Source organism: Dermacentor variabilis, chromosome 3 (assembly GCF_050947875.1).
Source record: "Dermacentor variabilis isolate Ectoservices chromosome 3, ASM5094787v1, whole genome shotgun sequence".
Lineage (NCBI taxonomy): Eukaryota > Metazoa > Arthropoda > Arachnida > Ixodida > Ixodidae > Dermacentor > Dermacentor variabilis.
The window spans coordinates 66,055,631-66,070,623 of record NC_134570.1 but is presented as its reverse complement, the minus strand read 5'-3'; the positions used below and the strand labels follow the sequence as shown (position 1 = coordinate 66,070,623).

The window sequence follows — 14,993 nt, the reverse complement described above, 5'->3', positions numbered from 1 at the left end:
GCCTTTAGAGTGGCCACAGACAATGCCTTTTCTACAGAACACCTAAGTCCCTAGATTTTCTGCTCTAAAAAGAAGCAAGAAATATCTGGGGACTTATGGTGTGGCCCGTTTGGCTTCTGTGGCTACAGAACATGGTTGTTTATTCTATGGCTACAGCGCCAGCGACTCGCTGACGGCACCCATCCATTCCTCCACCGTAGGAGCATCTATGTTAGGAGTGGGCTACAGTCACCCAAAGTATGGCTGTGATGGTGTCAACGATTAATTCTGAAAAAGCCATCGCAAGAATACTTTAGACCTCATTGTTCTCCGCCTAATCCAATGCTGTTCCGCCCTTGCACGGCCGCTCGTGGCAGTCGTAGCCATAATTGCGGGACATTGTGATGGGGTGATGGGCCATTGCTTGACATTTGTTGCCTACCTGCCGCTGCTACCATGCTACCGCATCGTATGTGGAGCAAAGGTGAGAGTACTGCTAGAAGTTTTTTACGATTATTTGTACGTTTACTGACACCTGTAGGGGCAACCGTGTTTCCAAGTGCTCTCAAGAGTACCAACTAGCATGAAACAGTTGCCGCGGTCTCGCAGACATCGCGAGATAATCTGTTCGTGCCTTCGATGGGCACTGCTGCGGTTATTATGCGCTTCCGTTGAAACAATAGATTGTCACTGTTAGAAATGTGCAACAGCAAGCCGTGTGTTGCCATTTCTTAAATCGTTATGTGAAAAAAAATGGCACGGCACCTCCCACGCGCCAAATGACTTGTAATAAATTATATATGCACATGATCTTCAACATCTAAAATTTCAGTGGAACACGAGCAAATGCCTTTCACGCGAATGCGAGGTGACGTTAGCAAGTTACCGCTGTCGAGTTCCCCGCCTAAATGTTTACCCTGATTGATCTGGTCTATCAATAACTAACCTCTGTTCATTTTGTAATGAACCAGAAACTATTGACCATTTCTTCCTTTCTTGCCGCCGCTTCTCCTCCGTTCGCAAAATGTTCATTTTTCAAACTAGAAAACTAGGTTTAGCACTTGCAACACCAAAGATTTTGTCTTTTGGTGCCTGTCAGTTAGGCACAAGTCATGGGTCGATGATTTGTGTTCTTCGGAAGTTCCCTCTGCAGCACCTACCCAGTGTTAGATGCTCAGTGACCCAAGTTGGGCCGACGATGGGTTTCATTGAAGAGTGGCATAAACCTGGTGACTCAACTTGACGTCAAAGAAGTTTGATGAACAACATATACCCAGTGTTAGATACTCCGTGACCCAAGTTGGGCCAACGATTGGTTTCATTGAAGAGTGGCACACACCCATTGACTCAACTTGATGTCAAAGAAGTTCGATGAAGAACAGCGCATACCCAGTGTTAGATGCTCAGTGACCCAAGTTGGGCCAACGATGGGTTTCATTGAAGAGTTTCATTGAAGGTTTTGAATCCAGTTCCCTCAGCACAGCAGCCAGATGCTTTACCTATTTGACTATAGACTACCCGCTGACTCAAGTTAGCGCGAAAGAAGTTGGGTGCTGACATACAGACATATATAGAGACCTACCGCTAACTGGGTGAAGTTCTTAAAGAATGCTATTGCATTAAAAGTGAACCTTGGCAGTCAATGTAATGTGTAGGGCAGGTAACTGGTGGTCTGTAAGAGTTACAGAATTTGTACCAATGTAACTGATGTGCAGTCATGGACAGGAGACAACTATGTACTGTGAGGAAATAGAAAATTTGCAAGCATAAGAAGGTATTAGCTGCCACGAGACGTGGTGATTGGGAATCCTACAATGGACTTATTAAGTAGGCTGACGGCAATGACTTTAGGATCTTGCAGTTACTTTGCATTAGTTGGACTGCATCAATAGCTTCAACATGTATGAAAAAAAAAAGCCTGACATAAGTTATTCTGCCGTACACCTTGCAAAGAAAAAGGTTGCCCTGCTTTCGAGTATTCAATGTGGATTGTTTATTGTAGCACTCTAGGAATACTGAAGCGAAAGGATTATTTTGTGTTCCATGGCTATGCATTGTAAAGTGCCCCTGCACTTATCTATTGTATTTACCTCTTCTTCTCAATGCTGTAACAAGACTGCAATCATTCTAATTATTTTCTGCAGGCCTCACAAATGCAATGAGCCTTGATGAATGCATCACTGTTGCCAAAGCGGCCTGCCACACTCCTTCCAAGGTCATCATTCAGGTTGAGGCTGGCATACAGTGCAGCTTTTCTCTGACTGACAAATCTGTCGGGTGCTCCTTCAAAGCAGGGTGCGAGTCGAGGAGCGTGCAGACTACAGGGACTGTGAATCAGTTGAGCAACACCTCAGGTGGGCAGTGACCGGCACTTTTCTTACTTTTGCTTGCTTCTTTGAGCTTGCAGTATATGACCAAGGCCGGTATAATGTAAAACTATTCCAACCTTCTTTTTGTTCCAAATCCCCCATTACTCCACAGTGACTGGCCCAAATTTTTCAGGCCGTGCCCATTTTGCTTGTCTGTCAAGTGATGTCGGGAATGCTCGAAAAACGACACGTCGAAATGACGTTTACGCACTAATTATGCTTAATTATACCAAAGTAATCCGGCAATATCTTGAAATAACCAGAGACTTCCCCATTCTGCTTGTAATAGAAAATGCCTACCTTCTTGTTGGTGTTACTGGCGGCAGCTTGGGCTTGGGTGAAATGAGCCCAAGGACACATTTGACATGCCAGACCTGTTTCGGCAGAACTTTTACGGGGAGAAAGAAACTGTGTCGGGGCTGCGCGATTGAGTGGCAGAGGGACTTGGAGGCGTGCGAGCAACAGCGCTGTTGGTAGAGCAACAAGTGTTGTACCCGTTGCAGTTCTTCGCCTCGGTAGTTACCCAAGGTAACTTTTCTATGCGAATGTTGGGGCGAGGGAGTACCTTTACTAATACAAATGGGAATAATGCTCACCACTCGCCACAAAGACACGTAAACCCGCAAAAGAGAAATGAAAGGAGGTGCATTTCACAGGTATGCCTGTGCGATGCATGGAACAGAAAGTTTCAGGAGTTGGGCTCCAAAAGAGCGACATGGATAAAAGGAAGAGCATGAATCTGAAAGCAAAGTGAGGGCTGGCTAGTGGCAGTCCGAAAAGGGGGCAGGGGGGAGTCGTCATCGGGACGATCCCCTCACCCATGCACGGAACATTGCGGCCCCACTCATGGTGCACCTCTGTCTCATTCTGGATCGTGTTAATCATAACTGCTGAGGGGGGATCAGTGCTAAAAATTCCACACACACATAAAGATGGGACGGGCGAGTGCATAAATTTTGGAGGCATTGTTGCTCCCTGCCAGGCCTTCATATGGTCGAAGGGGTTCTCATCTTGTACTCAACCGAATCATTGACCACGCTGCGCATAAAGAAAAGCATTCTGAAAATGTTGGGACTTGCTTGTTTAGGAAAGACATAATAAGCACCTGCCTTTCTTTTTCTTCTTTTTCTTTCCCTTGTCTCTGGCTTTCATTATGTAAATGAGCTTGAAGAGCTTGCTGTTAAGCTAGTTAGTACACGCTATTCAGAATGAAAACAGGGTAATAACCGGAATAAGAAAACAAGACCTACAGAAAACTGATTTATGCATGACAAAATTTATCAAGGATGAAGGTGCTGGGCCAGGGAAGCTAGGAAACTGCCACAACAATCAGGTGGGAGAGTAGGTAGGTGAACGCCCTCACAGTCCATGCAGAAACACAAATATAGGAATATTAGCACTTGGAGAATGTTGTAGAGTGTGACAGTGACTAACAAAAAATTATTTCAAAGAGACAAGGGTAATTGATATGAGGAGCTGGGGGGGGGGCATAAAAAGGCTTCAAGAGCAAGCTTGGCGAATAATTATCGACATAGGGAGAACGTCTTGTCACTGCATGATCGCTCAACACGAGACGGCTGTGGCCAGTCACCTAGCAGAGGCTTGTCTACCCTGTAATAACATGCGTAGGCAGAAAATTTAAAATTTTTCCAAGTGGGTAGTCACAGCTGACTAATCCCTCTGTCAGGCATGGCTATACCTGCCAACCCTCCCGATTCATCCGGGAGACTAGATTTTTTATTTAATTTTCTGATTGTATAATGACTGTCTTATTACTCCCGAAAAGTGCTCTCTGTTCATGCAATAATAGTTTTTGCGAAACCGGCACCGCAGAATCTACAGCCACATCGTAATTGTCAGCATCATGAACAATGGCTGCACTAGTACCATTGGTATCATTGACTAAGCAGCCGACTACGGTGCCTAGTAAGCCGACCAAAGCCAGAGCCAATGTAGCTCTTCCATTTCACGCATGTCTTCCTCCATGGTGCATCTTGTTGCTGCTGCTTATGCGTATGATTAGTGTTGGCTAGGCCACGTGTGTGCGGTGGACTGTGTAAAATTACAATCCTCATGTGCGTAATGCCATGGCGCTATCAAAGCCCAAGAAAAGGTATTAGCGGAAGCTTTTGCGATCTTATACATCTGAATTTTCGTGCTTTTTGACATCAAGTAAAGGAGAACATTTTGCATTTTGTACAATGTGTATGTTACGTCGGCGTGTCTGACGGTGGCAAAGGCGACTTGAAACTGCATATTTCCACGGTGAAGCATCAAAGCTATGTTCGCACCGCTGAGCAGCAAGACAATATAGTGAACTTTCTCTGGAAAAACTGCGACGGCAGTGTCGTACATGTGGAGTGCCTGTTTACGGGATTACTCGTCGAACCCAATCTATCCCTTAGTGTGAGTACCATGCTCGGCCTCTTCTACGGAAAATGTTTCCGAAATGCGACGAGGCGAAGCGTTATGGATGTGGACGCAACTCTGAAACACAACTCTGAAGAATGCGGAGTTGGCCAACCTGAAATTTATTTCACAGGCATCGCTCTCGAGTCTTGATTTCTTTATTCAGAGTTTCCCTCAGCTGCTGCCCCGATATTCCAATGAATCTGCTGAAGACACTTTAGAGGCTCTCGAAGCTGAGTTTTCCACACTACAGGCATACCAGTCTTCAAGAGGACATTCTGAATGTCAATGAAAAAAGCTGGGACGTGCAGTGGTCTATGGTTGGAAAAATGAAAAACACTGATGGAAAACATGTTTCACCGAGTTGCTAAGGTGATGCTCGATTTATTCGTGATACTGCGTAGCAAGGCAGAGTGTGAAAGGATTTTTAGCATGGCGCGAAAAACTAGGACTGAATTCTGCTCATCAATGTGCAACACAACCCTCCAACACCTGCTGCTAGTGAAGGGCTGTCAGTCTGGACCATGTTTTGAGCAAAGCTACTCCAAGAAATTTTTGAAGTGAGCAAAGTCTGCTATTGAAAGGTCCCTGCGAAAGGGCTCATTGAACACTGCCTGCAAGTTCGAATGAAACACCTCCTCCCTCCCCCAGTCCCACCAGAAGTTGAAACAGTGCATACAATTCCCCTCCCCCCCCCCCATTGGCACAAATAAAAAGTCTCCAGAATTTTGACCTCGCCAGGTTGGCAGGTATGCATGGCATTAGTAGCGCAGCGCAACACTTGCACCATCTCTCATAATATTGTAACGATGTTAGTAAAACAAGGATATTTATTAAAGGCGAACTTGTGCCCACAAGTAAAAGTCACTGCGGTTGTGTAGGAATCCGCGGCAGTCGCGTTCTCAAACTGGGCTCGAACCGACTTCCTCTTCTCAGCAATGTTTGAAAAGTTTTCCACAAATCTTCTGTAGTATGCGCATAAACCCAAGAAACGTCGCACTGACTTTTTGTCTGTGGGTGTCGGGAACCTCGCAACAGCTGCTGTCTTTTCGGGATCTGGTCGAACGCCGTCAGCACTGATGACGTGTCCGAGAAACCGAAGTTCATCGAAGCCGAATTGACAATATACTGCAACCACAACCACCGTAGCTAAGTGCCTGCCGGACCACAGCAGACACTTAGCTACGGGGAGAAGCCATGCGGGGAAAACGTCAAGAGCCACGTGAAAGTCGAGCAGCCCCACAAAATGTATATATATATACAGAGAGAGAGAGGTGATGGAGGGGGAAGATGGTAATTGTCGGCAGAGACCCCCCCACCCCGAAATGAATTTGTGGCTATGCCACTGTTATGTGGTATTTCTTCATGTGAAGATGCAACAAAATTGTGAGTGCTCACCGCTCAACTATGCTTTGCAAAAACCAAGCACGACGGTGGACCCAAATGTAACCAGAAACTAACGTGCATACTTGCCTGCTTTGTTATGCATCCAGCTGTTTAGATTATTGTTAGGTTTTACCGTTACGTACTAGTGTGTTAATTTGAATTGCACTCTGCAGAGGGAGAGGTTCATTTGGACCATTCCTGGTCAGTTCCAGCAATCATTTGCCAGTTTTGTGACGGCAGAGCACAAGGGGCAGAGTGTGTGTCAAATTGTTTCACATTAAGCAAAACTGCAACTGAAGGTGTTGTCATACTTAGTTAAGCCTATAAGGACACTGATTAAAGCCAAAGTCAGCAAGTAGTTTTCTCGGTTGAACAATGCTGAGATGTCTCTTAAAAAAAGAAGCTATCATATTTTCTTGCATATAACACACATAAAAATTTTTTTAAAGAAGTCACAATTTCGCCCGAAAGCGAAGCATCGATTGCGATAGTAAAATAGTTCACAGCTATAAAAAGTAGGCATATTAGTTTTATCAGCTGTATAAACTTGCAAGCATATACGCTTACTAACCTAATTAACAAGCAAAGTGTCACGAATGCACAGGTAACAGATGAACACACATCTCACTTGATGACCGCGGAAACTCACTCTCGAAACACTGGAGTGGTTAAGTGTGGCAGCAGCAGCAAGCGAATTAACCTTCATGATGTTTCTTGCCGCAACGCAAACTAAACGTCGAAAGTACAGTGCATACAAACCTACCGGCACTTTGCATACCTTGTCGACATCACAGATCACTTTGAGGATGAGATTCGCGCAGGCAGGCACTTTGTCCACATCGCAGAGCGGTTGTAAGATACAGCGGCCGCGCGGCAATGTCGTAAGCAGCAGCCGCCGGAGTAGATGCCCCCTCCCTCGCCTTCCAACATCTCCCCCCCTCATTCCTTTTGTGCGGCAAAAGACAGAACGCCTCCCCTCTGCCTTCCTCCCTCGTGTGCAAGGTTGAGCTGCAATTGTTGGCAGCACCTCACAAGCTTTCACTCGCACATACAGGGTAAGCAGTGGTGGTCCAGCTGCGCCACTTGTGCCATCATGCTACAATTTGACTTGCCTGCATGCTCCTGGCTGCATCCACTCATGTGCCATTTATGCCAACTGCGAAAAAGTGCGGTATTCTTGCTATTTCATGGCAATGCAATGTGTTAAGTAGGGTTATGCTACTGCAGTCAACGATCGGTTTTTCGCACGTCCGATAATTTGAACGCTTTTGCGGCACTGCTACGGTACCCCATGGAATCAGTGTGTAAGGGCGTCTGAAATTTGGGGCGCAAAAGCCCTTCGCCATCCGATTTTCCAGACTTTTTGCCATTACAGCAAGTCCGAAACAGCATTGAGCGAAGCCACCACTGCAGCCATTTTGATCATCTTGCCTCCTCGACCAGGCGCTCTCGCATGCAGATCTGCTGGTAGCGGTAGCAACCACTGCGGCAATGCTAGGCCTAGCTACTTCGATGTTTGCTACCAAGCTTCTTGCTGTTGGGTGCTTTTCATTAAAACAATTTACCGCTGTTAGCGTTGGCGCCTACCTCGCCTTTGTAATCCTCGCCAGTGGCTTACAAGCTTGAAAGGCATGACGCGTTGCATAAGCCAGTTCCCAAAAGTTAGCTTCGCCTCAATACAGCAGTGATGCGATGAAGTATACCTGAAGTGTTGCGGTGAAGCATACCAAGAATGGGAAGAGGCAATTGTCAGTGGACACAGTATGTATTCCTTAATTATACATGCGTGCACCTGCCTCTCCTGTCACATTACAAGCACCAATATGCCTAATAATTGTACTGGCAGGCCTTCAGAGCTGTTTCAGGTGTAAAAGATAGTGTTTCAAAAGGTAGGTCGGGTATCGGCGACAGAAATTACGGTCTTACGGTGAATAGACTTGTATCTATTCGCACAGGCCACACGACATACTGAAAGCCGACCAACCACTTCACAATGAAAGCGACTGTATGGGATGGTACGAACATTGTTCTCCACTGCCATCACCATCTTTGCGACACACCATATTGAAGCATCTCATCTTGATGCCGTTCATAGACGCATAGTCTCGTCCAGCTTCTAGCATTGTTATTGGTGTAGTACATATTCTGTCTAGTGCGGTAATGCTTATCAAAGTCCATCTGTTATTTGGCATGCACATCAGACATTTGTCATCACTTTTTCTCTTTTGCCTGACAGTGCAAATGTTTCTAGCTCATTTGTAATTTTATGTCTCTCTTGTGCCCAGGTGCACATTTTTGTTCTCGTTAGCCTACAAATTTTGTTTAATTATTTACAAAACTAAGTTCCTTGCCTACCCAAATGAAAATGTTTGCAACATACCATGCATGTCATATCAACGATGGGAACGCAAGCTAAGTTGGGCACTGTTGTCTTTGTGTCTTGCTTCACTGTTGAGCAGCATTTACTGATTGCACAGTAATAACAAGCTTTGCCAAATGGCTACAGATTACTGCTGCACTACTCCAAGTGTTCCAAGAAAGACAAATTTTTCTTCTCCGAAACTGCTCCAAAATGCTGGTGCGGCTGCTCCTACACTGCTCCAGAATGACATTTCTCCTGTTGCAAATCCTAAACTGGCTGGACCACCACTGGTCCAGCCAGTTTAGGATTATGTGTTATGGTTATGTGTTAAGAAGTTATACGGGGAAAAATGCGGTATGTCCTTGCTACTTCTTCACTGTCTCAAGCTATGAAAATGTTGCCGAAGTTCGGATGTGATCAACAAGAATAAACCCATTGCTGAAGTCTCATACGAGATAAGTTTGTCATGCCTGCGAATCATAAGTTTTGCAAGTGCCAAATATGGCCACCAAACCTCGAGCACTCCTTGAGGATCAGAGAGCAAACTGGGTTAAAGCTTTTTGACACGGTTTTATAGGGGTGGTTGAAATCTGTGAATATGTTTGCACTCCACATTCTCTTGCTTTGTGATATTTTACCTATTTGAAAAATGAATCTTCGGTGAATATACGGGTGTACTTCATAAACAAGGTCATAAAACATTCAAGTACAGAAATATTTAGTAAATCAAAAAAGACTAGGTGACCTTTGTTCTATCATGCCTACAAACACCCTCAACAGCTCCCAAATAAAAAAAAAGAAAAGAAAAGAAAGCTTATTTACTTTAAGCGCTGTGTTCTTTTTTTGCATTTCATAATAAATTATACTTTTGTCTTATTTGTGCAGTATCCAGGCCTTCTATTTCTCCATCAAGTGCCAGCAGTGACAACTCACAGCAGCGATGCCTCCATCAATGCCATCTTTGTGATTATAAGGCTGATAAACTGTCCTGCCTGAAAGAACACGCCAGGGTCCATACTGGCGAGAGCCTGTTTAAATGCCATTTGTGCCTTCAGACCTTCTCAAGAAGGAGCACCCTAAACAGGCACCTGTTCATCCATACTGGCGAGCGTCCATTTGTATGCCATGTGTGCTCTAAGTGCTTTTCACGTAAGACTTACCTGAAAGACCACCTTCACACCCACACAGGTGAGAAGCCATTTCAGTGCCCTTTATGCCCTCAAGGCTTCTTGAGTAAGTTGAAGCTTGAGGAACACCTGCGCACCCACACAGGGGAGAAGCCATTTCAGTGCCCTTCATGCCCTCAGAGCTTCTCACACAAGTCCGCTGTGAAGCTACACCTGCGCACCCATACAGGTGAGAAGCCATATCAGTGCCCTTCATGTCTTCAGAGATTCTCACGAAAGTCCAAGCTTCAGGACCACCTGCGCACCCACACAGGCGAGAAGCCATTTCACTGCCCTTCATGCCCTAAGAGCTTCTCGAGTAAGTCCTTGATGGCACTACACCTGCGCACCCATACAGGCGAGAAGCCATATCAGTGCCCTTCATGCCTTCAGAGATTCGTACGAAAGTCCAAGCTTCAGGACCACCTGCGCACCCACACAGGCGAGAAGCCATTTCAATGTCCTTCATGCCCTAAGAGCTTCTCGAGTAAGTCCTTGATGGTAGTACACCTTCGCACCCATACAGGCGAGAAGCCATATCAGTGCCATTCATGCACTCGGAGGTTCTCGCAGAAGAGTGCCATGAATCAACACATGAAAATTCATACAGGTGACCGACCACACCGTTGCGCCGTCTGCTCCAAGTCCTATGCGCGGTCTGATCACTTGAGCAGACATAAGAGAACACAACACGGTGATACTGTAGAGTAGGTCAAGTTTCTCATTAAGTGTACAGTCGAAACCCACAATAAGGAAATCCTTTGGCTACGAAATTTTCATGGCAGCGAAATATTTTCGTATCCCTGGCGAACGCCCATAGGATTCAGTGCATTTCATACCTCTCGGCAGTGAAATGTTGCTGTACTACAGTCCCGCATCAACGAAATTTGCTGGAACGCAACCCCGCATATTACCTACTCGTGCAAGGCTAGCAGGCCCCAAAATGTGCTGAAATGCTATTTCGTTGCTCCAAAATTGCGCAAAATACCACCAAATTACGCTTGTGTGGGTGCCGCCATTTTTGTTTACAAAAACAACCAAGTGCCAGACGTGATCGTGCCGGAAACACGTCATCGCTGCCATGTTGTTCATTGATGCCCATTTGAAGCAGCACACATGTTGATACCCATATGTGACGACGGCTTTTGCACACCTAGTGCGCTGCTTAGCCAGAAAATTGCACCAAAAACGAGCAAATCCACGTCCCACTGACATGAAATTGTTTGTGGCACTTGAGATGGCAGCCGCAGCGTGGAGTGCCACCCATTGGGTCGTGATTGAGCGATAGTCTGGGAGTACGCATTCCTTGCTTCAAGAATGCTAGTTTTGGTGCCACTGGACAGGCATTGCTTGGGGATTCGGCGCCAGACGTAAGTTTGCCCTATGGGGCCATAATGTCGATCGACTTCCGTCGGGTATAAGAAATACAATCACTTTCATGCTCGGCACCGAAAACGTCGTTGCCTATGGGTGACAGTGTGGGCTGGATAAATGCTGCTGCATGCGTGGAAGACTTGCTCTGCATCCGGTGTCAACTTCCGTGAAATCTCACAAAAGTGATCATATCTCGCAAAGCAATTGGCCGAGAACACTGCTCTATGACAGTGCTGCCTCTGCTGATCAACGCATGCACTTTGTACTGTCGGCAATACGGTCCTATATCCTCGAGCAAGCTTGCCAGTGTAGGCTAACGATATTTCGACAGTAAATTTTTGTTCTTGGACGCATTACCTATCTGTGCTGTCACATTTCGCAACAATGAAATTCTCGCAAAAGCGAATTTTTTAGCGTTGCCCGCTGATCTCGTTATTGCAAGGTTCACTTGTAACATGAAGAAACAGCTTCACATTCATAGAGGTAACTGGGCAAGTCATTGCACCATCTGCTGCAAGTCTTTTGTGCAGGCTGATTGCTTGTGCAGACATAAGAAAACACAGCACTATGATACTGTAGAGTAGGTCAATAACCTTCTGGAACTAGTCTGAATTTTGAATCTCCAGGTGTGTAGTGTGTTGTTCTGCTGCATCAGGTAGTGCAAGGGCTCTTCTAGGGGCCCTGAAACACTCTTTTCTGAGTCACCATATTTGCTCTAAATCTGTTCTCAGCATGTCATAAAATAAAGAGCAAAAGAAATTATGAAGCTTGAACCACACAAAGCCAAGTTATTGCTCAGAAAAAACTTATGATACAGTTAGACCTTCATATAAAATGAAGCCCGTAGAATTAGCAGTTTGCTTTGTTATATTAAAATTTCGCTAAATTGTTGACGGTTCATTGCGTAAAAGTGTTCCAATATTTCATTTGATTCTATTCCTTTGTTACACTGTCTTATTCGACCTCAAAAATTACTCTTATTGATGCAATTACTCTCACTCTAAATTATACTTCTTTAAATTTATAGTTCAAATTTTTCAAGCATTGTTTTTTGATACTTTTTCTGTTAGGCCCATTTATGTATGGTGTTGCCTCTAGGTCCTGATATATATGGTTCATCGTGGAGACTCTTGATCTTATTCTATTTGCACCTTTTTTTTCACAGATAGGTATTTGTTTAGAGCAATTGATTCTTTAATGAGTTTGCTTTCCAGTGTCTGTTTTATCAGAGTACCAAATAAATGCTTGTGTTTAATGTGCATTCGTTGTCTGTTCTTGGTATTTTAGCACTCTCATGACAGTGTGCAATGTACCGTAGTGATAATAGCATTTTATTGTATTGGGGCTGGAAGAAAAGTTGCAATGGCAGTTGGAAGTTCATCATTAGCACAGAGGGCACTTGTTATAGGGTGATTCCAAGCAAAACATCCCAGATCCAAAACGTGGCCATCATTGACTTTCTTGCAAAAAAATGTTTGATCATGTGAGCACTCTTGGAAATTTCTGTAAAAAGGCAAACGTTGGTTGGGAGGAGGAGGAGGAATAAACTTTTATTCTAGAACCAGCACTTTGTGATGGCCGGGCCTAAGCCTCCCACGAAGGGACGTCGAGGGCTTGCCTCGCCGCCGCATCGCGGGCGTGCTGGGTCGCCCAGGTTTGGTCGTCGAGGGCGGAGCTCCGCAGAGCCTCATGCAACCTCGACGAGAGAGTCGTGGTGTTAGTCTGGGTGTACTGTGCTGGGCACTCCCATAGCATATGCGGAAGCGTAGCCGGGTGAATTCCACAGCACCGGCAGTTGGGGGTAGTGTAGACGTCCGGAAATATAAGGTGGAGGCGGGCGGGTGAAGGGTACGTGTTTGTTTGTAGTAGACGCAGGGTGGTAGCCTGCGCCCGGCTGAACTTTGGGTGAGGCGGGGGGAAGAAGATTCGGCGACTGAGGTGAAATGCCTTAACGAGATCGTTATAAGTTGTCAGACTTTCCCTGGTGTCCAACTCATCTCCAGTGACTCCGGCGCGGTTGACTAGACCTCGCGCAATGGAGTGGGTGACCTCGTTGAGATTGGGGAGGTGTGGGTGGACAGGGCCCGCATGGGCTGGGATCCATGTTAGGGAGATTATGCTGTCTTTAGAGTGTGGTGCCTGGCAGAGGATGCGAAGAGCTTGGGGAGAAATACGGCCTTTGCTGAAGTTAGTAACGGCTGAGCGAGAGTCACACACTATGGTGTGACAGGTGGGATCTAAAGTGGCCAGGGCGATGGCCACTTCTTCAGCCGTCACGGAAGTGGGGGTAGAGACGCTGCAGGCGTGGCGTAGGGCTCCATCGCGTGTGGCGACGGCCACAAATCGTGTGCCATGGGAGTATTGGGCTGCATCAACAAATGTGACGCCAGGTACGTGGGCAAGGGCTTTTATGATAGCTCCGGCCCGAGCTTGGCGCCGGGCCCTGTTGTATTCAGGGTGCATATTTCTAGGGATAGGGTCTATGTAGATCCAGCTACGTATGTCGGTCGGGATCGGTTGGTTGGGGGTAAATTTTTTTTATTCTGGTCTGAAACTAGGTGAAATAAGAAAGTTCGTTTTAGAACATTGTAATGGCATCCATAATTGAATGCATCTTAGTATTTTCTGTGTTTATTTCGCTAAGTAATAAAGCACTAAAAGTTTTGTTTTGAGAAATTTATTGCATGAACTGCATTATTTTTCAGTTACAATAATTTATCTCCCTTTTCATTTGTTGCTATAGTGTATGCTTAAGATAATTTAAAATTATTAAGACATTTTTTCAGAACGCTATGTCAAAAGTTGGCAAAAAATTAATTTCTTGCGATATCCAGGCCGAATTTAAGCATTAAGATACTCCAGATAAACATATATCCGATAGCTGAATATACGCCCCGACTACTTAGCTTGCGATTTAGAAATAGACATCAAATGGAAGCAGAAGTACGATAAATTTTGGCCCTGTGTACGTAGTATGTATAGGCATAACATGTGAGAACTTGTGTAGTAGACGAGGCGGAGGCTGTATACATTGCTTGAGGGATATAAACTTTGCTGGCTATACAATGATCATTTGTGCTCTCCGAAGAACTCTTCGTATACGAGCAAACTCCTCGTTTGTTTCATATTTTCACTGTGTACTTTTAGTAAACAAAGCTTCATAATCTGTGACATGACAGAAACTTGCCAATGTAATGAACACTAGGATGTACACATTCTTTTATTGTTTTGGTTGTAGCTGTTTATTTTTCTAAAACAATTCGAAATGTATTATGCATCTGACTTGATTTGCTTCTGGCCCTATTAGATTCAGTTAAATCTGAAAAATTACTTTTTCACATTTTTAGTTTTGATCTGTACTGGGCAACAATGTACCTACATGTAATAAACATGTGAGACTTTCTGCTTTTTGCCAAGTTCCACACCTAAAGATTGCCTCCAAATCCAATCAGCCATTTTGGCACCACTTGTGGCTTCAGACTTAATGTTACAGCCACATGAAGAGGCACCTGCACTAACACAAGCGTAAGTGACTATTTCATTGCAGGTTCTTTCAAAGCTTCTTTGTAACTTATGAACTCGACGGACACCTGTCTGTCCATACATTCGACCCATGTAGGTGTTGATGTATTAAAATCTGAACTGGAAATTTGTACATGTGTGCAGCACACTGCATGGCATTCTGTTACACAAGCGTTACCATATGCTCGAACATGTTGTGCTGCCAAGGTAATTCATAGAATGTTCCAGCATAATCTGACAAGTTTCATTGTGTTTTCAAAATGCAACAGAACAATTTGAGAACACTGGTATTATGTGACATATGACACTGTCATCACCACGATACCACAGTCAAGTTATTTAAGTATACACTGTGGAAATAAATATATTATGAATTAGCAACAATAATTATGTTTAGACATAGCTGAGGTCAGCTGTGCTAAAGGT

The 14,993-nt window shown here is 44.9% G+C and overlaps 1 protein-coding gene across 1 annotated transcript; it reads left to right on the top strand.

Moving 5' to 3' along the window:
- The first annotated feature begins 24 nt into the window (after positions 1-24).
- LOC142575773 (uncharacterized) lies at positions 25-12,304 on the top strand. Its single transcript, XM_075685403.1, has 3 exons — positions 25-463; positions 2,124-2,333; positions 9,391-12,304. Exons 1-3 carry the CDS (start codon positions 436-438, stop codon positions 10,380-10,382), a joined length of 1,230 nt encoding a protein of 409 aa, XP_075541518.1. The 5' UTR covers positions 25-435; the 3' UTR covers positions 10,383-12,304.
- The last annotated feature ends 2,689 nt before the right edge of the window (positions 12,305-14,993 follow it).

Coding starts and splice junctions, on each gene's coding strand:
- LOC142575773 (XM_075685403.1), top strand. CDS start 436: ATGCTACCGCATCGTATGTGGAGCAAAG. Junction 464..2,123: donor GCATCGTATGTGGAGCAAAG/GTGAGAGTACTG, acceptor TATTTTCTGCAG/GCCTCACAAATGCAATGAGC. Junction 2,334..9,390: donor TCAGTTGAGCAACACCTCAG/GTGGGCAGTGAC, acceptor TTATTTGTGCAG/TATCCAGGCCTTCTATTTCT.